The sequence below is a fragment of the Asparagus officinalis genome, chromosome 5 (genome assembly GCF_001876935.1).
Source record: "Asparagus officinalis chromosome 5, Aspof.V1, whole genome shotgun sequence".
NCBI classification, from domain to species: Eukaryota; Viridiplantae; Streptophyta; class Magnoliopsida; order Asparagales; family Asparagaceae; genus Asparagus; species Asparagus officinalis.
In genome coordinates, this window is record NC_033798.1 from 36539762 (window position 1) to 36562911 (window position 23150).

The window sequence follows — 23150 nt, forward strand, 5'->3', positions numbered from 1 at the left end:
TCTTTTTTTTGGGTGCCATATGTATCCTATTGCTACAAAAAGTATTTGAATTCTAATGAAGTTCTAAACTTCTAACTATCCCTATTGTCTTCGGACAAATCCTTTCCTAAAACTAATATAGTTGATTTTCTCTCAAAAAAAATGATGTTCTATGAAAAGGCGAAGCAATCTCTCTCTCCAAGAAGATGGCTCTCGCTCTTCTTATTGGGCTCAAACAACCCAAAGAAACAAAAAAATAAGACGTCAAAATTATGTGGACGTATCTAAAAATTTATGTTGATCCAGTTCTAAGTAAATTTTCCATGGGCAAAAATTGACGGTACATTTGAAATTATGATTGGAGTAATCAATGGTAATAGTATATAATACTACTCTGGGGGGTGTTAGTCAATTGGGATATTTTTCATGCAAAAATGGGATAATTGTTAAAGTGGAATAAATTTTCGCTAGTGGGATATTTTAGTGGGATAAATAGGAACAATTTTGTGAAGCGACATATTTTGATAAAATAACGTGGGATAAATGTTTATAATCATGAAATATATATTTATGCATTTTGAAGATATAAATATTATTTATGTATTTTAAACTTACTATTATTGATTGCTTACAAGATGTTTTTTACTATTAAATAACTTTTGGTTAGACTATAAGATATTGACAATTATTATTATAATGATGGTGATAACCATAACATGAAAGAAGTAAAGAAAAAAAAGAAATATAAAAAATAAAAATAACAAAATAAATACGAGTTCTAGTTTTTTACCACCTAATTCCAAGCTAAAACTTGGAATAATTTGAGAGACTAGAACTCTTATTTTTATATAGAAAAAAAAATTAGATAATTTTGTACCATTATCTCAATTTTAGTTTTAGTTTTATGTGACTAACACCTTAAAAACTTATCACATATATTATATCAGTTCCAATTTTAAGTTCTAGGTGACTAACCCCGTAAATACGTCACTAACGGAGTTCTCGTTTCAAGCATCCATCAAAGTGGAAAGTTTAGGCATAGGTAAACCGAACTAGGAAACCAAGACGATGGTTAGGTGGCGGTTGGAATCACGGCGGCCAAATGCCCTCCTCTAAAAAAACTGATTTTCCCTTATTTGTTGGGCCCCCCCTGAACTCGGCTTTTACACGTGACACCGATGCTTAATCAAAGGCGCATTCATCATCATTAAGAGCTGTGATGGCGATTTCGTTAATATGTCAAAGATTATGAGCAAGCTCAATCGCTAGTCATCTTGGGATGTCCGCAGAGGTGTTTGTCAGACGAGGATTCTACGGTATATTCTACAGGGTGGCTGTTGTTGTAGTGCCACGTGGCACGGAAAAGCAACTCGAAATTTTCCCGCGGCTTCGTAAAGGTGGAACCCAGTTTGAATTTGAACGGGAGATATAACAAATCACATTCACTGCACTAGTGGACCTAAACTCAAGATATATACATGGACAAATTTTGAAAAACGACCTTTTTTCAAATTTATTAGGCAAAACCGACCCTCTAGAAAATTAATGAGCAAAACCGATCCTTTTCTTAAGAAAATGATCGATTTTGCGGTGTGGCCTTATTGTGAACTGCACGGGACTAATAGTCCCGTGCAGTCTACTTAATTTCCCGCACTCGTAACCCACCCCAAATCGCTCTCCTCTTCAAGAAAAAACCAAATCCCTAGCTTGGCACGACGACGAAGGGGATCAGAGAGAAGGGCAGCGACGGGGCTGAGGCGTCGAGCTGGGGCGCGGTGACAGGAGGAGAGGGCGGATCTGGCGTGGTGGTCGGAGTTTGGGCTGCGCGATGACAGGAGGAGAGGGCGGATCTGGCGTGGTGGTCGGAGTTTGGGCTGCGGAGGAGGCTGACGGCGGAGCTGAGGGGAGCTCGGCTGGTCGGAGGCTGTCGGATCGTGGTGCGGGTGGAGGAGAAGCTCGGGCTAAGCGGTGGCTCGAGCGGGTGATGGGGGCGGTGGAGTTAGGGAGAAGGCGGCGTGGTGAAGCTTGAGGAGGTGGAGGCTCAGGGCGGTGCGTCGGGTCGGAGGGCAGCGACGAAGGGAGCTCGGGGAGGAGGAGCTCGGAGCTCAGGAGGGCTGTGGCAAGGCTTGGCTGGGTTGAGGTGCTCAGGGCGGTGGTCGAGCGGAGGCGGAGCTCGGGGGGCTGTGATGGCGCGCGGGTGAAGAGGAACTCGACGAGCGGCGATGGAGGAAATTAATGGGCGGTCGGAGGAGGAGCGGGTGCGGGGGTTCTTTTTTGGGATTTTTTTTTGGAGAGGAGCCGATTAATGGGCAGTCACGAGGAAATTAATGGGCGAATTAAGTAGACTGCACGGGACCAGTAGTCCCGTGCAGTTCACAAGAGGAGGCAAATTGCAAAACCGACCCTCAAAGGGTTGGTTTTGCTCATTAATTTCCTAGAGGGTCGGTTTTGCCCAATAAATTTGAAAAAGGGTCGTTTTTCAAAATTTGTCCTATATACATAGTTTGGAGTATTTTTCCAGCTTATGCTTATACAGAAACCATCTTTCATTCAATATCAATTTATACATAAATGATAATGAGCTTTATATTACAATAAATCACCTTTAGGTCAAATTTTTGCTAAAAATTTAAAAACAACCTTAAAATTTATGTTCAAGATACATAACTCGTATGCTAACTAGTCCTAAATATTAACAAAATAGTTAACTAACTTGAATGCGAGTTTTTAAGGATAGTTTTGAATTTTCTGTGAAAATTTTGATTTAGAGATGGTTGATTGCAACATAAACTCACTTTAAAGGTGGTTTATGTACATATTGACATTGAAAGATGGTTGATGAATAGTTATCCCATTTTAAAGGTGGTTTCTAGGAAAAAGAATGAAATTAACATGTAGCTATAACTTGTCCTTATAAGTCAATTGTTCTCCTTTTTTGAATGGGAAACTATATTTAGGCCCGATCAACATGAAGTATCGGAAGTAAAAAGTAGATTTAAAGCTAGGGGAAAATGTGTCAAGGCCCCAAAATAAAAAAAGCTGATGTGGCCCAGCCCTAGCAACTATTTCTCTTACTTTTTAGCCCCAAAAGAGAGAAAAAGTGTGGCCCACATCATAAGTCTATACGAGAGAGCCTCTCGCCCTGGGGCTCCCTTCGCCAGCTCGGTCGCCGATAGGTTAGGTCTCTATCTGTGGACCTCTCTACGGTTATGCTTCTTTTTCCTGCTTTGATTAGTGTGATGATGGGTGATGGTGAAGGCAACAACGGGGGTTTTGCTTCTGTTTCGCTTTGGAGTGTTGGGTGGCCTTTGATTAATATTGTTAAATTTGGGGTTTGCTGAATGAGAACTTCGGTGATGAGAAGGTGGTTTCTAGTGTAAAGGATTTTGAGAGGGATTTTTTGGTTACATTCTTCTGTATGTTGGTTTTGGAGATGTGGTGACATTGATATACATGTATGAAAAATGGTGAAGGAAACGAATCTAAGAAGCTACAATTGCATTGATCAGAATGAATGAAGGTTCAGAAGACTGTTCATATGTTATGCTGCTTGCATCGTTGATTTCTTAAATGGATGTAGACCCATATTATTTTTGGATGAGACCTTTTTAGAAGATAGATACAAATGCATGCTCCTTGGCGCCATAGCATACGACAGAGACAAAGGGATATTTCCACTTGTGTAGTGCATATGCGATCAGGAAAATGTAGCTAATTGGAGATGGTTCCTTCAAGACTTGGAGTGTGAGTGTTTATTTGTATCTCTAAGATAGGATTCTTGGAGTGGTGATTTCATTGTATCATTCAAGAGTGGTGATATGTGTATATCTAGATAGGTCGGCTAACCCCTTTATTTTAAGATGGAGATATTTGTATCCTTAGAGTGATCAACATTCTACCCGATTATCCATTCACCTATTTCATCCCATATCATATCGGTATTAGAAACGTTTCCAATTCAAATGTATTTTATTTTTAGCTTTTGAACCGAACAGGAGAATGACATAGAAAATATTTATTCCCCATATTTCCATGTCGAAACAAACAACAAAAACTTTTTTTTCCCTAGAAACACACGGAAAGAGTTGGAAATAGGTTTTCTTTTACTACTAGAAGAAGTTTCCTGTATTTTGAAAAAAGTTAAAACAAATAGTTAGTTGTTTAGATACAGCTTTTTCTTTAAATTCATTACTGTTTCTATTTTTTTCATATAAAATTACATTCATACATGAAACCCTTATAAAATCTGATCTAAATCCATGAATCCAATAAGCGGTCTCGCATATGGTTGACTTGTCTCCACCTTTTTTAGTAATTTGCACGCGTTCAGTTTATACCCCTCAAATTGAACTAAGGCCTATTCCAAGCATATATGTTTGTGTTTTGCAATCCATCAAAAACCAGCTCAATCTTGGTCCGATTCTATTCTAAATCAAATTTAGAAAGGAGAAGGAGAGGGGTGATCCAAACTAGAACTAGTTTAGTGGTCTAAATTTGACCCACACAGAGCTCTAACTCTACCCCAGGTTTTTGTAAGCAAAAACGTCTACACATAGCAATTATGTAATACTTGGCCAAGATCGATCCTGATCCAATTTTTAGCTATTTTGCGTTTGGATAAAACCGAGTCAGAATTGTCCTAGTTTTTCAAGCCAAATTGAGACTTCAAAACTGGTTTGGGTGAATAATTAATATAATATCTGATTAACTCACAGCTCATTATGACAATGACAGTCACTGCAAAATGCAAATGGTTCAAAAATAAGTGTAGCTCTAAAATCAAAGGAAGAGAAATTTTACTACTCAACAACTCCTATCCTGAGTGGGAAGAAATCATGACGGCAATTAATCAGCATACGTTTACTAATCAAACTCTGTATCGCGACAGCACAATGTTCGAAAACATTACAAATATATCGTACTAAATCTTTCTTTGACAAAATGCTTCATACGAAAAACTTACTGAAACTCCTTGTACAACAACAACAACAACAACAGCAACAAAGAAAAAGAAGGGGAAAAGAAAAAAGCTTACTGAAACTCTTTAAACTACTTAGTATTACAGCCTTAAGCAACACATGTCATGGTCTTCACTCTCTGTTCTCTGATTGACATAATCAAGAACAGGATCAGTACTATCAGAGCCCAGCCGATCCGCAAAATTGTGAACTCTCTCTTCCGGAACTTCATTAACAACGTGAGCTTGATTGATTTCTTGATTACCATCATCCTTTTCTTCCGAAGATTTCGCCGAGAACATAATTGTACCAAAGAGTCTGAAACTTTTCAATACTGAACCATTGCTACTTTTATCCTTATTTGGATCTTCCCAATGCGCTCGCTTATGTCCACCAAGAGCTTGCCCTGTTGGAAAAACCCTGCAACAAATCTCACATTGATGCCCACGAGACTCATTTCTCTTCTTCTTACTTCTCTTCAGCATCATATCCCCTCCTTCATCTTGCTTCCGTTTATTCTTTCCGTGGCTTGAAACATGGCCACCGAGTGCTTGGTGCGTAGAGAATGACATGTCGCATAAACTACAAGCATGAGCCTTTCTCGTATCAGGTTGGTTCGACCCACTTGAGCTTTGTAACTTCAACCTTTTAACCTTTTCAACAACAGTGCTCGAGTTTTGTTCCGAAGAGCTCTTATTAATGGTCTCTTGAGTATGGAAGGCCTCAATGTCAACAAGACATCTCTTTGTTCTTTTCTTTTTTGGACATATTTCCCACATCAAGTTATTGCTAGTGTCAAAGGCTTTTTCCTTGACCTGTTTATTCCAATATCCAGTCCTGTGTATTGACGTATGCATGCATCGGCTCTTAAGGTAGATATGTTGCGTACTGATTGATTTAGGCTCAGATGTGGATGAGTACACTTCTTCACTGTCAATTGAGCTGCGTATTGATTCGGTTCTTGAACTATCAGCGCTTGGTGACCTTGCTTCCTCTTCATCGGGATTGCGAGAATTTAACGGTTCAATTCTGAAACAGGTGGGTTTTGTTGATTCTGCTGATGCTGATATGTTGGCAATTTCTTCTTCTGATTTTGTCTGATGATCTTCATCATTTGTTGATTTGCGACTTGTAGCCTGTTTTTCTTGATGATCCTCCATCAAGTTGAAATCTGAAAAAAGAAAACATCAAACGTCATAATGCATATTAGTTTAACATGTGAAAAGTACATGAAAGAAGTCTATACAATAAGATTAAAATCCCCGGAAGGCTAAGACAAGGAATAAGGTTCGATATGAACATGACTTTTGAGGATGTATGTTATAAGTGGTTAGTATTATGTAGAGAGATTATAATCAAAATAAAAAGGTTCTTTTTATTTTCTTTAACTGATATTAACTAGCCTATCCATCAACGAAATAAGTCACACCCAATAGCTAGAATATTAAAACTAGACTTATCATGAGATGAATGATATAACTACAATTAAAAAAGAAAAATTTCCTCAGAAACTATAATAAAAAAAACAAAATTAAAGTCTATAACACTACGAAACAAACTCCTCCAAACTCAAAATAAACGAAGTGCTGAAGAGTGATCTGAGTTTACCTCAAGAACGTAAAACAGAGCACAGAGACTAATCCTAACTGACGCGAGATCAGTAAATCAATTGAGATGATGACTCTCTCTGATTTACGTGTTAATAACCAGAGCGTTGAACAGTTTATATAGAGAGTTGATATAAGTTACTAGTAGTAACAGTATTAGTATTAAAAGTCTGAATCCGACTTTGATATGGATTAGGATTATATTATGACTATGATTAGGAGTCACATAATTAGGCCTGTTTTGGGTCTGGTAGCGAGTAAAGCATGGATTCATAGTTGGAACCGGATCTGGACCAGGGTAACCCCAACTTCAATTCGTGGGATATATGGGTTGATTAGCGTTAAAATTATAACCCTCAGCCCTCTCTATTAAATTTGGAATTTTAGACGGTGGAATGATCTTTAACATGCTATAAGGGTAATTAAAAAAGGATTTTGGTGTGAAGTCTAGGTTTTGACCCGTAATAAAAGAGAGGTCAACTTACAGTCACGTGCTAGATATTAAATTATAATCTTCGACCCACATCATAAGTCTATAAGACTATTAGCGGAAGAGATCCGTTTGCTAGGTTAGAAGTTCGGATTAGCAAGTGACAAAAACCATATAATACAAAGCCTTTACACAATTAACCCTAAATAAATTTAAAGCCCTGGAAAAAAAACAATGGTGGTAAACAAAAAGCACAAGTACAATCAAATCAAAACGTGATAAAAGCGAGCTCATGAAAATAAAATAAAAAAGTATTGGATCGAGGGTGATCTTAATTAGTTGAAGAGTTTACGTACCTCAAGAGAAAAACCGAGTGTAAAGCGTAACTAACCCTCGCTGATGTGTGAGAGCTTCAAAATCAATTAAGATAGCCTTCTGTCTCTAATCTCTCACTTTAATTGGTGTGTTAGTCTTCAAAAACAAAGTGTGGAAGGGTTTATATATATATAGAGTATGAGGAAGCAAGATTAGATGACTGCGGGATACTACCCCAAGTAGAAATTGGAATACTGACAGTATAAGTATAGTAATAGTGGTAATTAATGCATGTGGAAGATTTTGAATCCGATGTCGATTCATCAAAATTAGGTGTGCGGGGTATCCTATCATCACTATGATGAGGGCTTCAATCATAATTACGAGTAGGATTGCAATATATATGCCCAATTACAGCAGGTTTGGGCTCCCGGGCTTAGACCAGTTTTCCGGGGATAAATTATACTAAACCCCGAGAACTTCCAACATTTTGCAACAACAACTTTCAAAATTGCAATAGACCCTGAGAAATATTTGGAATTATAGAAAATCCTCAATAAGTTTTTGTGTTTTGCAAATAGCCCCAACAAACTCGAACCAAAAGACAACATAATAGGTCAATTTGAAAGTTATTGGCGTTTTGTTATTTAAAATTTTTTTTGGGGTTTAGTGTAATTTATCCAAGAGGTATTTGGGTTTTTTTTGCAAAAGTTATTGGGAGTTTAATTCAATTTTGAAAGTTATTGGAGGTTTGCTATATTAATACTGCCAGCCGAGTCGAGTGACCATATTCGTATTTTTACCACAAGTTGTTGGCTGAGTCACATGCAAGTACATGCTACAAAACGTTGGAAGTGTTTGTATTAATTTTACTGCCAGGTTCGAAGGCTAGATAAAGGTCCTAGTCACACTAAGTCTATAAAAAAAATGTGAGAAATATGTTGTATTTTGTAAATGAGTGAGCATGATGTCAAATATAGTCCTATTTTATGTGATAGAATCAATGTAATACAAGTAGATCTTTATCATTTATTCTTTGAAGAAGGAAAACAATAGCTAGAAATTCGTTCGCAAATCTCTTTCATCAAACTCTCCGAGTCTTTTTCTAATTCTTGATGTCTCAAAGGATATGATTTTGGTAATAAAACAACAGGCCTTTTATCTTATATTACATGATATGATGAATAAATTTTTATCATTAGTGGTTGTTTTCCAAAAATTATGGGAGATCTATTTCCTTAAAAATAAATAAAATAAATAAAAAAGCTTTCTTGCATTTCTAGCAATTTCTTGGTAAAGTAATTTTTATGTTTGTTTTGCCCTTAAATCAAAGGTGGAAAATAAGCTTACGTCAAACCATTGTTTGGCTGAAAACTAACAAAGTGGAAGCCTAAACATACATGTCCTCTAATGCCCCTATTATTTTCATGCTTAATAATAGATTTCCAACCCATTTCCGGGACCAAAGTTTAGAAAAGACTTTTGTGTCACATGTTTTCTTCATGTGTTTCTATAAATTTTCTCGCAAGCAAAACTAAAGAAACAAAAACATCTTAGCCACTTTAATTTGGTTTCCAAATGTGTCGTGACCCAAAAACCAGTTTTATGGGGTTTTTTTTTTCACAAACCAAACAGTCTCTTAGAGGAAATGTATGTATTTGAGAACTTTAAAGAGTTTTCTCCATTCTTGGTGGTTTCAAGGTTTAACAATCCCAAAATTATGGGAATGTATTTGCATAAACTAAATCCAATGTAGGATTTGTTTTTTTAACAAAGTATGTGTCAATATTCATAGTAAGCTGCTATAGTATGTGAATTTTAAAGAAAATAATTCAACAAAGTAACTATAGTTGATCAGCTAACAAAGAAACAAACCTAAGGAATCTCAATGTTCCGCAACATAAATAATCAGCATTCTTTCAATAACCCAGAAAACTAATGGTCTTCATAACCAAAGACATTAAAAAAAGTAAAGTACATAAACATTTGGATATCTTTCTTTCAGATATTATAACAATTAAATTAGTCTTTTCCTTAAAAAAGAACCTTCCAAATATGTTTCTTTCTCATCGGCCTTATCTACTTTACAGATGTGAAATTGCCAAAGAGAACAACTCAGATAAAATACAAACACAATGATTTGTAAAATTCTTTGCTCTACACCAACTGATTTTATTAGTAGATGAATGTCAAGCATCTCATCTAGCAATATGTACATTGCTAAAGTTATATTTCTATGTAGATCAACTCAATTATGTAATATACAGGGCCAAAGATTTGGAAAAAGAGAGGGAGAACTAAAAATTCAGAACTAGAGGCCACAAGCTCAGAGTTTCTTGCTAAATCAACTAAATTATTCAAATACAGAAAATGAAAAAAAATTGTTCAATTATGTTTTGGTTTTCCTCAGCAAAACCGTATCAACATTACACATATATCTTATTAGTCATACGTAGGTTTGTAATGTGAAATTGTTAAAGAGAACAACTCAAATATTACATACAAATACAATGACTGGAAAAGAGAATAGATTATTGAAAATTCAGAATTAGAATCATCAAGCCTAGATTTTATGGTCTACAACAACTATGACCATTCAAATACGAAAAAAAGAAAAAAAGCCCATTATCCACATCAGAATGACAGTAGTCTGGACTTCTTGCTTGAGATATCTGAACTTTGATGCTTCAAGCCAACCTAGCCACTGTTATACATTTTAGGATAGTTCTCGGCAAAAACATCCTGACAAATTTTGTGCGCTTCTTCACGCTGCTGTAGGCTGTCTAAAAATCACAATAGATAGTTGATCCCCCATCAAACACCGATAATGGAAGTTACAATCTGACGACTTCCAGAAGGCTACAATTTGAGGACTTTCACGTAGAAGGTTACAATCTGACGACCTTCACAACAACTAGTGAGAGCTCTAATTCAACAGCCTTCACAATCAACATCGGGAGTTACAATCTGACGACTCTCGTATTTTCAAGGAGCCAAGACGAAGATTACAAGAGGACGATCTGTGCAAAGCTCTAGCAAAAGAGACTACAAATTGACGGTCTCTTCATATTAGAACGCAGATATCTCTCAAACCGTAAGGAATTTGGCGAAACGGAGGAAGCGAACCAAAGCCTTTGGCTTGGTTCGGATGGCCCCGTCTCGTCGAGATAGCCGATTTTCATATATAATTCGTCCAATTCCGACTTACGGTTTGAAAGTTATGACCTGTTCTTCGCAGCAAGTTATGTTCTGAAGTCCGTCTGCAAGACTGGACTTCGTCAGAACATTGGACTTAGCCTGAAGCTCGCCAAGCCCGCCTAAGGTTCGCCTCTGCATTACAGAGTCAAAACGCACAGGTCGAACCAGCGTTATAACCTCAAAACGCAGAGGTTATCCTCGTGATATAACATCAAAACGCAGAGTTTTCAGGCCAACTGTGCGTTTTCAGGCCAACTGTGCGTTTACAGGCTCAACTGTGCGTTTTCAGCCTGAAACAAGCCAACTGTGCGTTTTCAGGCCAACTGTGCGTTTTCAGGCTCAACTGTGCGTTTTCAGTCTGAAACAGGCCAACTGTGCGTTTACAGGCTCAACTGTGCGTTTTCAGGCCAACAGTGCGTTTACAGGCCCAACTGTGCGTTTTCAGGTCCAGAAACGCACAGTTCGGGCCCAGAACGCTGTTTTCAGCGTTTGACTCGTTCAAGCACGATTTGAACGGTTCCAGAACCGTTTTCTCCCCAAGATTTTAGGGGATCACTACTAAAAATCGATCATGAAAGAGAGGTAGGGGTGCTAAACGTATCCGTATCCGAGGAAATATCTGTAGCCGTATCCGTTAGGATACATATATGGTTACTCAAATCTATAACCGATAGGATATGGTTATGGATATGGTTTTGTAGTGAAATATCTGTATCCGTATCCGAAATATCCGAATACATATTAGTCATACTCTTACGATAGTTTCGATTCTTAGATTATGGATTTGTGGTTAATTTTGATGATCAAGATGTCTAATCTTAACTTTTCAATTATATTGGGCATATTAACGAACTTTTTTGTATCACATGAACTATGTTTTTCTCAATACTATCTAGTTTTCTCATATCTGTTTTGTATCCGCATGCATATCCGCTTATATATCCGCATGTATATCCGTAACCGTATCCGATTTTAGCGGATATGGTTATAAGTTTTTCTTACCGAGGTATATCCGTATCTGTATCCGTATCCGAGATTGGTAAGCGGATATGGATATGGTAAGCATCATATCCGAGCCGTATCCGGACCGAATGCACCCCTAATCACTACCCTATCATGGAGAGATTTATGGGGGGCAGTTACACCCCATTAAACCCTCATTAAGGAGAGATTTAAGGGGGCGGTTACACCCCTAAATCCCCTATAAATAGGGGGAAACTCAACTGAGTTCAGGGGCTCTTTTTTGGCTGACTTTTTGGGGATCCTTGATCGGGCATCTTTGAGCTTTCTGCAGCAACAGAGAGCTTTGGAGATCAGCGACTTGAAGGAGCTCTTGAATCATTTTGGAAGGCTTTTATTGAAGCCCTTTGAAATTAGTCGGCCTTGGCTTATTAACCGACTTTCGGTTAAATCAACTCTTCCATAGAGTTTCAAACTCGTTCAGAGTTATCAACTCATTCAGAGTTATCAACTCGATCAGAGTTCAAAACTTGCTCTGCAAGTTCTTCTAAAACTCGTTCAGAGTTATTAACTCGTTAAGAGTTATTTTTTAGACTTGCCACGCAAGTTCTCCACATCGTCAAATCGTGAGGAGAAGACCACGTTCCAGTGAATCAAGACGTTCGGATCGTCAACGAGAAGCAAACTCGACACGAGCATTCGAGGGAGGCATCTCATCACCACCGTGAAGAACCCAGAATTAAACAAAGGGGAGAATCAAATTCATTCTCCTCTCTTTTGTAATCGGAATCCAAATTGTAATTGATTTTGAGAGGAATACAAGTCAATTTTTCTTTCATTGTCTTTTTACATCAAATTTCCAACAAACAGCTGCTCCAACAATACCTCAGCCCAGTGCTTCATATCTTCATATATTCTCCGTAATTCTGTGGCGGGGTCCTCCCTTATAGAATCCATGATTTTGGCGACACCACAATTGTAAAAGTTCAACAAGCAACGCAAGTTGGCAGCTGTTCAATAAGAAAAAGAAATACACAGTTGAGATTCACATGTAAATCAAAGACCAAAAGGTATATACTCATTTGGTATTAGTAATTCAATACCAGTCATACTTACAATTAAAGTTTGTTGTCGATTCCAGCTTTATCAGTTTGATAAAGTTTTGTCCATCAGGATTCTTTTCTATATCCTCTCCCAGTTTTCTAGTAGTTGCTTTTACTCTCTCCACCAGCATATCAAGCTCAAACCTAAATAAAGTTTAATAAGTGGATTAGCACACATATGCACAAAACAGAAGTAAGGAAACATTTCAATAGTTAGAGGAGTTGCATACATACATGTCATCTTCGCAGTCAAATAATGTTTGCTCATATTCATTTATCTTCCGAATAGTATTTCTGTTGCATTTAACAGCTAAATAACAAGAATTATTCAGTTCATTCAGCTCTGGTGAGTTGCTAGAATGAAGTGATGTGGGCTGCCATTATAGAGAATAAACAGTTAGCCTAGACTAGACAGTAGCAAATACAATTAAACAAGAAATTCAGAAAATCACCTCACGGAGAAGCTTGTAACTCGGGGTTTCTTTGTTCGATGAGGATCCGCACTTTCGAGAAGTGTCATCCATTGGAGTGGAGACTGAGTCCTTACTGTTATTTCGCTTTCTTTTCTTCTCCGAGCGTACTTTACTTTTATATTGGTCAGCCATGCTGTATTCGTTAATTTCAGATTGACAGTCCTGGTTTTCTTGCGTTATATTTCGTTCATGGTTGCAATTCTGATTTTGATGCATCTACAGACAAAAAAAATATTGTTAGTTAGGCTGCAATCAATAATTATAATGTTGTAAAAATAACTCAATAACAATACCAAATTTCATAAAATAATTAGTATCACATGTACACTTCAACCCCTGATATTCCATCTACTACGTAACACACACCCTTTGAACATATTTTGATGGCAATAGTGTGTTAAAAGAATATCATAGAAACAAAACAAGATCCAAAATAGCACAGTGTAAGAACATTACCATAGAAACTCATATCACCACTACCAACTTACAGAGGAATTAGAATTTTATAAAGGATAGGCCACAGTCTGAAAATAGCGATATAACCTGATTTATAAATATTAAAAACATCTTCTTAAAGGAATTACTATCCCAGATAAATCTTAATTGATGACTGTTTCATCTTCTAACACATCCACCGCGCATGTCTTAATACTATAGTGTTGTTCGTCACAGTTTAAATAGGATTCTAATAGAACCTTATACTATATAGACTCATATTTCTAGTGCCAAACTTAGCAAAACTCAGGATATCATATCAACTTTCACTAGTTTTCAAACTTCAGATCATTAGTATCTCCTGACATCCACGTAAAATCAAGTACATTGAAGCAGAAGCCAAACAAATATATGATGCCATACATAATTGTCTAATAATTGCTCTAAGCAATTGTATCTAGGTTCATCAAAATCATAAAGGTAAATACCTGGCCTATAATGAAATCTTGATTGTTTTATAAATGGGAGAAGTTCTGATCTTAAATCGAAGTGCCTAAACTATAATTTCGAGAAGAGATCAGAACCTTTGGACGTCTAGGGTTTATTGCATAACAAAAGAATCTACCATCAGACTTGCACAAATAAACCGCAGATTCTATGATCTACGTACAGGTCGCATGATAGTGATTATGCAATGGAAATATATGTGTAATAAAGTAAGGAGAAAAGAGTTGAATTTTACCATTTCCAGGAGGACACGGTTGAAAACTTCTCCCAAATCATCGGGCTTCCTACTTTTTCTCTTGGTATTAAGCATCAAGTTGTAAAAACCCATCACCATAATCTCCTCTCCATCGAATAATTCCTCTGTTCTTCGAATAATCTCATCTCCATCAACTCTGAAATCAATCGAACATAATCAGCCCCGACGAACAAAAATAAAATTCTTTTAAAACGCATAAAAAGATAGTGAAAAGAAGGTAACTAAAAGATTAACTAACCTTTTGTCAACATCCTTAAAATCCATGAAAATTTGGAAGAACTCGTTGTATCTTGCCCTCTCACGCTCGAATCGATCCCCCATGTCAACCAGAAATTGAAGCGTCCCCTTGAAAGCCATCGCAAAAATTCCCTAAGACAACAACAAAAGCCTAACCTAAGTGTTTTTTTGGAAGAGAAAGAGAGATCAGAAGAAAAAGAAAACGATTTTGATTATGAGAGAGGGGGAGGCAGGAGGGGGTATACAAATGCGCGCTATTCCTCCTCTGATTTACGTGTTAATAACTAGAGCATTGAACAGTTTATATAGAGATTTGATATAAGTTACTAGTAGTAACAGTATTAGTATTAAAAGTTTGAATCCGACTTTGATATGGATTAGGATTATATTATGACTATGATTAGGAGTCACATAATTAGGCCTGTTTTGGGTCTGGTAGTGAGTAAAGCATGGATTCATAGCTGGAACCGGACTTGGACCAGGGTAACCCCAACTACAATCCGTGGGATATATGGGTTGATTAGCGTTAAAATTATAACCCTCAGCCCTCTCTATTAAATTTGGAATTTTAGACAATGGAATGATCTTTAACATGCTATAAGGGTAATTAAAAAAGGATTTTGGTGTGAAGTCTAGGTTTTGACCCGCAATAAAAGAGAGGTCAACTTACAGTCACGTGCTAGATATTAAATTATAATCTTCGACCCACATCATAAGTCTATAGGACTATTAGTGGAAGAGATTCATTTGCTAGTTTAGAAGTTCAGATTAGCAAGTGACAAAAACCATATAATACAAAGCCTTTACACAATTAACCCTAAATAAATTTAAAGCCCAGAAAAAAAAAACAATGGTGATAAACAAAAAGCACAAGTACAATCAAATCAAAACGTGATAAAAGCGAGCTCCTGAAAATAAAAAAAAAGTATTAGATCGAGGGTGATCTTAATTAGTTGAAGAGTTTACGTACCTCAAGAGAAAAACAGAGTGTAAAGCGTAACCCTCGATGATGTGTGAGAGCTTCACAATCAGTTAAGATAACCTTAAAAAACAAAGTGTGGAAGGGTTTATATATATAGAGTACGAGGAAGCAAAATATGATGACTGCGGGGTACTACCCCAAGTAGAAATTGGAATAATGACAGTATAAGTATAGTAATAGTGGTAACTAATGCATGTGGAAGATTTTGAATCCAACGTCGATTCATCAAAATTAGGTGTGCGGGGTATCCTACCATCACTATGATGAGGGCTTCAATCATGATTATGAGTAGGATTACAATATATATGTCCAATTAGAGCAGGTTTGGGCCCTCGGCCTTAGACCAGTTTTGGGCCCTCGGGCTACTACCGGATCCGAACAGCTGGATTGCTTATGGTTCAATATTTATTATTTTTGGAAATCGTAGAGTTCGAGTTGATTATGTTAAAAATCGTGTTCAAATTTTACTGATGACTGGCAACTAATTAGTGATCAAGGTGCTTATTACCGGATACTTTAGGTTTGACAATTTATTATGAAATCTCCTAACGTTATTTTTTTCATTACAAAACACCCTGTTAAAAAAAGAAATTAAAACGCATCTATATTTCAAAACTATCCTTAGCGTCTTTCTCTTAACATACTCTATTTTCTCCCAAGGACTAGACATAGGTTACCAACTGAAATTACACCAAGTAGAGGCTAAAATCAAAGGGTTAAAGATATTACATTAATCTTCTATTTATTCTCTCTTTGTTAATGGTTGTAATTACCTAGCTAGGTTTGATATGAAGGGAGGGGAGATTGGTTTTGCAGTAGTTTGTCCTTTGAGGAAGAAACGAAACTTTATTGAGGGGTATTTTAGTGAAAAAAGTATAAATTAAATGAGTTTTAATAGTTTTTTCTATTAGTAGAGGATGCTATAATGAAAAAGATGATGTTGAAGGCTTCATAATAAATTATCATACTTGAAGGAGGTTTTGTAATAATCACCTTATAATTTATTAATAATGGCATTATTTATTCGAAAACGTTAACACTAGACCAATTGGCCGATCTAACCTTTTGGGGCTACGGAGTAAAACTACACTTTTGGGATGAATTCTTGAGAACTTAAATTATCAAATTTTAATTAAGCAGAGTTTAACTAAGAGTGGTTGATTGAAAATTAAATATACTTATAAGATGGTTTATGCATTAAGAAAACTTAAATGATGGTTTTTATCTATTAAACCTAGCTTTTTTTAAAGCAGTTTTAATACAAGAATAAAATATTTAGAAAATGTTTAACGACAATAAAAGAGTAATTAAGAATGACTAATATTCAATCACATACAAAATAGTATTATTTATATCACTAATGATAACTAAGTATATCTCTTTAGATATATATAATTGACATAGTGCATCGATGCTTCTGCCACTAAAGCAGTTTTACTTCTTTCACAAGGCAATAAGTATTATTCCTGTTTAAAGCAAGTACATAGGCCAAAGGCCTATGATATATATTTATACTAATCAATGTGAATAGGTTGAGTACCCAAGAGTCACCCTCACTTAATGGGGTGTTACATCACCATAATGGGGTGTGAATGGAGGGATAATGACACTTAATGGGGTGTTACATCACCATAATGGGGTGTGAATGGAGGGATAATGAGGGGGAGGCCAAAGGCCCCCCTCATCTCATAATACTCCCCCTTATCCATCCATTACCTTGAGTTTAGCTTATGAACACTTCAGTGTTTGTAAAGCTAATGGGGTGGATACTTCTGGATCCAGAGTAAACTTGTTTGCCTCGTTAAAACCTTAGCTGTGGAAAACCCAGTGGGAAAAAACCATTAGCCTAAGGAAAAAGAGTACAACCCATAGGTTACTCCCCCTGAACCATACAAGCTTCAGGCTTGTAGGTCTTTCAGATGTCTCATCCCTATTTCTTTTACAAGTTTTACAAAAGTACATCTAGGCAGAGCCTTAGTGAACAAGTCAGCTAAATTATTACATGATTGGATCTGCTGTACTTTAACTTGCTCCTCCTCTTGAAGATCGTGCGTCCAGAAAAACTTGGGAGATATGTGCTTCGTCTTGTCACCCTTGATGAAGCCAGACTGAAGTTGAGCAACGCAGGCTGCATTGTCTTCAAATATAGTAGTTGGCTCAAGGTCACCAGTCTTCAGGCCGGTAGACACTAAGATGTGCTGAATGACAGAACGAAGCCAAACACATTCTTTGCTGGTTTCATGGATCGCGAGGAGTTCGGAATGGTTGGATGAGATTGCTACAGTGGTTTGCTTGACAGACCTCCAGGAGATGGCCGTACCACCGAATGTAAACACAAATCCGGTTTGTGATTTCTCGGTGTGGGGATCAGACCTGTAACCTGCATCTGAATAACCAATTAAGGTGGGAGACCCACCCTTTGGGAAATATAATCCCAGGTCTATAGACCCTTGGAGGTAGCGCAGAAGATGCTTAACTCCATTCCAGTGGCATTTTGTGGGCGCTGCACTGTATATGGCTAGTAGGTTAACTGAAAACGCTATATCGGGACGCGTACAGTTAGCCAGATATAGTAGTGCTCCAATGGCACTGAGGTAAGGTACTTCAGGACCTAGCATTTCCTCCCCCTCTTCCAGCGGACGGAAGGGGTCGTTCTTTACATCCAATGATCGAACAACCATTGGTGTACTAAGAGGATGACATTTATCCATTCGGAAATTTTTAAGTAATTTCCGTGTATATGTGGATTGGTGTAACAGGATACCACCCTTAAGGTGTTCGATCTGTAAGCCAAGACAATACTTTGTTTTGCCTAGGTCTTTCATTTCAAAAGTATTCTTAAGGCTTTCAGATATCCCAGCGATCTATGCAGGAGATCCAATGAGATTTAAGTCGTCGACATAGATGGCGACTATAATGAATCCTGTTCCTGATCTTTTTATAAAGATACACGGGCAGACTTTATCATTTGTGAATATAATGAATCCTGTTCCTGATCTTTTTATAAAGATACACGGGCAGACTTTATCATTTGTGAATCCTTGCATAGCAAGGAACTCACTTACTTTATCATTTGTGAATCCTTGCATAGCAAGGAACTCACTTAGTCTGTTATACCACATTTTCCCCAATTTCTTAAGACCATATAATGATCTTTGAAGCCTAACAGAATAGACGTCCTGAGGTCTATCTGCTATCTCTAGTGGAATTTTATATCCTTCAGGGAATTTCATATAGATATCTTTATCTATATTGCCATATAGATATGCAGTCACAACGTCCATGAGCTGCATTTCTAGGCCTTCCAGAGATGAGAGGCTTATTAGGAATCGGAAGGTATTCCCATCCATAACCGGAGAATATGTTTTTTCATAGTCTATTCCCGGTCTTTGGGAAAAACCTTGTGCTACAAGCCGTGCTTTGTAGCGCACAACCTCGTTGTGTTCATTTCTTTTTCTGATGAAGACCCACTTATATCCCACAGGTTTTACACCTTTAGGTGTTTGGACTACTGGTCCAAAGACTTCGCGTTTCAAGAGTGAGTCCAGCTCTACTTCTATTGCCTCGTTCCACTTTGGCCAATCATCTCTGCGTTAACATTCCGCTAGAGACCGTGGTTCGATGTCATCGTCGTATTCAGTGACGTGAACGACAATATCGAACGCAAAGTCATCGTCAACGACTGTGCTTTTTCTGTCCAGTACCTCCTTAGTACGTACAAAATTTAATGATGTTTCTCCTATTTGTTCCTCTTCAGGGGAATCTAGGAGTGGAGAGGAAGCTGGTTTGAGCTCAGTATCCTGTGTTGGGTTCATCTTTATTTCTCCAGGATTTTTTCTTTTACGAGGGACTTTGTCCTTCGAACCTGGTGGGTGTCCTCTTTTCAATTGAGGTACAGCCGTTTCTGCTGCCGGCGGATTGCATCCATCTTTGGGGATGTCAATCCTAGCTGGCGTGTTGACAGCAGGGACGTGTGATCTGATAATCTTCTGGTTATCAGTGAATTTATCCGGAAGTAAATGTACTATATTCTGAAGATGAAGAATCTTCAGGATCTCATCTTCACATTGACTAGTACGCGGATCATAATGAGACAAAGTCTTGGTGTTCTAAGAAATGGTCTTAGAAGCATCAGGCTTCCTGGACTGTGTGCCAAGTTTAGGAAATGAATCCTCAACAAATTCACAACCATCAAGACGTGCTTTAAATGCGTCACCCATCTGGGGTTCAAGGTATCTTATTATAGAGGGAGAATCAAACCCTATATAGATACCCAAACGACGCTGTGGACCCATTTTGGTCCTTTGTGGAGGAGCAATTGGGACGTAAACTGCACAACCAAACACTCTCAAATGTGAGATATTCGGAGGTGCACCATAAGCAAGCTGCATTGGTGACAAAATATGGCCACCAGAGGGCCGTATTCTGATAAGTGATGCTGCATGCAATATTGCATGACCCCAAGCCTCAACAGGCAACTGTGATTGCATCAACAATGGACGAGCAATCCATTGCAATCTCTTAATTAGAGATTCTGCTAACCCGTTCTGGGTGTGAACATGTGCTACAGGATGTTCAACTTCGATGCCAGTTGCTAGGCAATAGTCTTGAAAGACTTGTGAAGTGAATTCTCCCGCATTATCAAGACGTAATTTCTTGATTTGATTATCGGGGAAATGAGCCCGCAACTTAATAATTTGTGCCAATAGCTTTGAAAAAGCTAAGTTGCGGGTGGACAAAAGGCACACGTAAGACCACTTTGTTGATGCATCTATAAGTATCATAAAGTACCTAAATGGTCGACTTGCGGGGTGAATAGGCCCACAAATATCGCCATGTATTCTCTCCAAGAAGCTAGGAGACTCTAATCCCACTTTCAGAAGGGAAGGTCTCGTGATCAGTTTACCTTGGAAACAAGATAGACATGAGTAATCACCCTTATGAAGAATCTTCAAGTTCTTCAGGTTGTGCCCACTTGATTGGCTCATGATGCGGTGCATCATTGCTGATCCTGGGTGACCCAGTCTGTTATGCCAAAGTTTAAATTTCGTCGAAGAATGGCACTTCTGGTGCACAATCATGTTAGCTTCTACTGGTTGAATATATGTATGATAGAGACCCGACGGGAGTCCCTTGAATCGTTCTAAGATAGATTTTGAACCATCTTTTTGACGAGTTACATACAAATACTTATCCTCATTTATATCATTGGTTTCTAAGTGATATCCGTTTAAACGAATATCCTTGAAACTTATGAGGTTTCTATTAGATTTCGGAGAGAATAATGCATCTTTTATTATTAGTCTCGTTTTATTTGGGAGCAATATCATTGCTTCACCAAATCCTTCTATTATGTTAGATAGTCCCGAAATCGTAATTACGGGATCGTCATAATCATATAAGCTATTGAAATAGCTTCTTTCGCGAAGGATTGTGTGCGTCGAGGCACTGTCCACAAGGCACTCACACTTCATCTATAACATGAATGCAATATTTTAATCTAAAGAAAATAACTATCTTTATTGAAAAGTAAAGTGCATTACATGGAAAGTAAAGAACTAAAGATGAAAGTACTATGAGAATTTAAATACATATAAAGATAACATGGATCTAGTCTAGAAGATCATCCATTTCGAAGTCATCAGCAGTGAACTGAGTAGACGGCTGCTTTTCCACCAGATTTGTTTCAACAGGAGACTTCAGGCTCGCTAGATACAGATCTTGGAGGTGTCGCGGAGTGCGACAGTTTCTGGACCAATGTCCAGTCATGCCACATCTGTGGCATTTGTCCTCCCAAGTGTTCTTGGGAATGGACGACAGCTCAGTGGTCTTCTTCTTCCACTTCTTCTTTCCCTCACTATTGCTGCTCTGGGGAGGGTTGTTTTTCTGGGGTGGACATCTGGCCTGCCACTTAGGGGCTTTCCCCTTGTTGAATTTACCCTTATGCTTTTTCTTCTGCTTCTGGGAAGAAAACATGTGAGCTTCGGGTGGTGGAGCTGAGCCTGCAGGGCGTAGGTTATGAGTGACATGTGAGCTTCGGGTGGTGGAGCTGAGCCTGCAGGGCGTAGGTTATGAGTGGCCAAAAGCAATTCTCTATTTTACTTCGCCATCAGAAGGGTGGAGTGCAATTCAGAATACTTTTTGAACTTTCGTTCGTGGTACTGTTGCATGAGGATTGCATCCTTCTCGTGGAAGGATGTGTAAGTCTTCTCCAACATGCGTTCCTCCGAAACTTCTTCACCACACAACTTCAGGCGTGAGGTGATATTATGAAGTGCTGAGTTGTACTCAGCTACGGACTTAAAGTCCTGAAGTCAAAGGTTTTCCCACTCATAACATGCACGTGGGAGGATCACATCTTTCTGATGTTTGTATCGGTCCTCAAGTGCAGTCCACAATTCCTTTGGGTCCTCTACAGTCAGGTATTCAGCCTTCAGGGTCCGATCAATATGTCTCATGATGTAGATAATGGCTTTCGCCTTATCTATATCAGAGACGATCACTGTAGTAGCAACCTCAGCATTATTTACAGCATTACCCGTAACAGTGGCCGGAGCCGGTGGAGCAGGAGTTGAAATTGTGGCTAATAAGCCCTGGGCACGTAAGTGGAACTTCAGGTCCACATGCTAACTCAAATAATTCTTGCCAGCAGCGTCAAGGACTTCGAAATCAACACTCGCTATTTTAGCCATTTTATCTATGCATTTGGAAGACATGAATTAATAATAAGGAATTAAAAGTTCATGCAATAAACATGTTGCGTGGATCAGCCCGTCACCAAAAAATAAAAAGTGTCCAAAGTCCGATTATACAGTCCAAAGATAACAAAAAACATAAAATTAAAATACAATTTGGAAAACCCTTAGGGGTCCCTGCATTTTGCAAAAATGCCTTCGTCTTCATTGGAATACACCGGTCTTTGACTTTTTACAATTATATCCTCACTACAATTTCTCTCTCAGAAGGAAAAGAAAATACAAGGAATTTAAATTTGGTGACAAACAGGCTGATCCAAAAACCACAACATTATTTATTTAAACATCCATGTAATTTAATAATAATATATGCAACAGTCATAACAAATTTGGACAGTAAACCCTTGCTTTCTTTGAAATTTTTTTTTAAAACTTCTTGTTGTTTCTATGCGATACTGCCTACTTAATACTTTTAATATCATGTAGAAATTGTGAGTTTGAACTTGAAAATAACAAGTGATGATTAAAAAAATAATGCAAGTGCCCTGAATGGAAACTCTGAAACAACCAAGGGTTTAGCATTCCATTAGAAAAATGTATATGTGTTTAAAGAATAGCATTAAAAACTATAGGGGCCAAATATGATTTTATGTCATGTTAACTGGACATATACAATAATACCTTGGTGTTGGTGTTACTGTTTTATTCTCAAGAATATGTAATTTAAGAGCATTTCCCTAGCAATGGTCACTTCCGTTAATACTAAGCAAAACCAAATAATATTCATGGTAATAGGAAGTGCTATCAGCGTAAATGTGTAAATTTAACACAATATATGAATTTTTACAAACTAGCAGAAGCCGCAGAACTTCTCGCCAGTTTCATCAACATAAAAATATTTTTTTTGTTTAGCAATTAACTAATAGTATTAATTACTAGTTATGCCAACAAATAATGAAAGCAATTAGATTAGATGAACAACAATAAAATTGCTTAATAAACAAAAAAAAATTCC

The 23150-nt window shown here is 37.7% G+C and overlaps 2 protein-coding genes across 2 annotated transcripts; both read right to left on the bottom strand.

The window, feature by feature from the left end:
- On the bottom strand, positions 4930-7413 carry LOC109843415 (zinc finger protein ZAT9-like). The gene is made up of 2 exons (XM_020412353.1): positions 7331-7413; positions 4930-6108 (listed from the first exon to the last, which is right to left on the bottom strand). Exon 2 carries the CDS (start codon positions 6095-6097, stop codon positions 5039-5041), a length of 1059 nt encoding a protein of 352 aa, XP_020267942.1. The 5' UTR covers positions 6098-6108; positions 7331-7413; the 3' UTR covers positions 4930-5038.
- LOC109841715 (paired amphipathic helix protein Sin3-like 3) lies at positions 12294-15475 on the bottom strand. The gene is made up of 7 exons (XM_020410662.1): positions 15429-15475; positions 14460-14590; positions 14201-14357; positions 13003-13239; positions 12785-12924; positions 12564-12694; positions 12294-12457 (listed from the first exon to the last, which is right to left on the bottom strand). Exons 2-7 carry the CDS (start codon positions 14576-14578, stop codon positions 12294-12296), a joined length of 948 nt encoding a protein of 315 aa, XP_020266251.1. The 5' UTR covers positions 14579-14590; positions 15429-15475.

What these genes read in the sequence shown, in the direction of transcription:
- LOC109841715 (XM_020410662.1), bottom strand. Translation starts at nt 14,578, where the DNA reads ATGGCTTTCAAGGGGACGCTTCAATTTCTGGTTGACATGGGGGATCGA. An exon ending in TTTAAGGATGTTGACAAAAG is followed by an intron (nt 14,358 to 14,459) that starts GTTAGTTAATCT and finishes GATTGATTTCAG; the next exon opens with AGTTGATGGAGATGAGATTA. An exon ending in GTTACAAGCTTCTCCGTGAG is followed by an intron (nt 12,925 to 13,002) that starts GTGATTTTCTGA and finishes CTATAATGGCAG; the next exon opens with CCCACATCACTTCATTCTAG.
- LOC109843415 (XM_020412353.1), bottom strand. Translation starts at nt 6,097, where the DNA reads ATGGAGGATCATCAAGAAAAACAGGCTACAAGTCGCAAATCAACAAAT.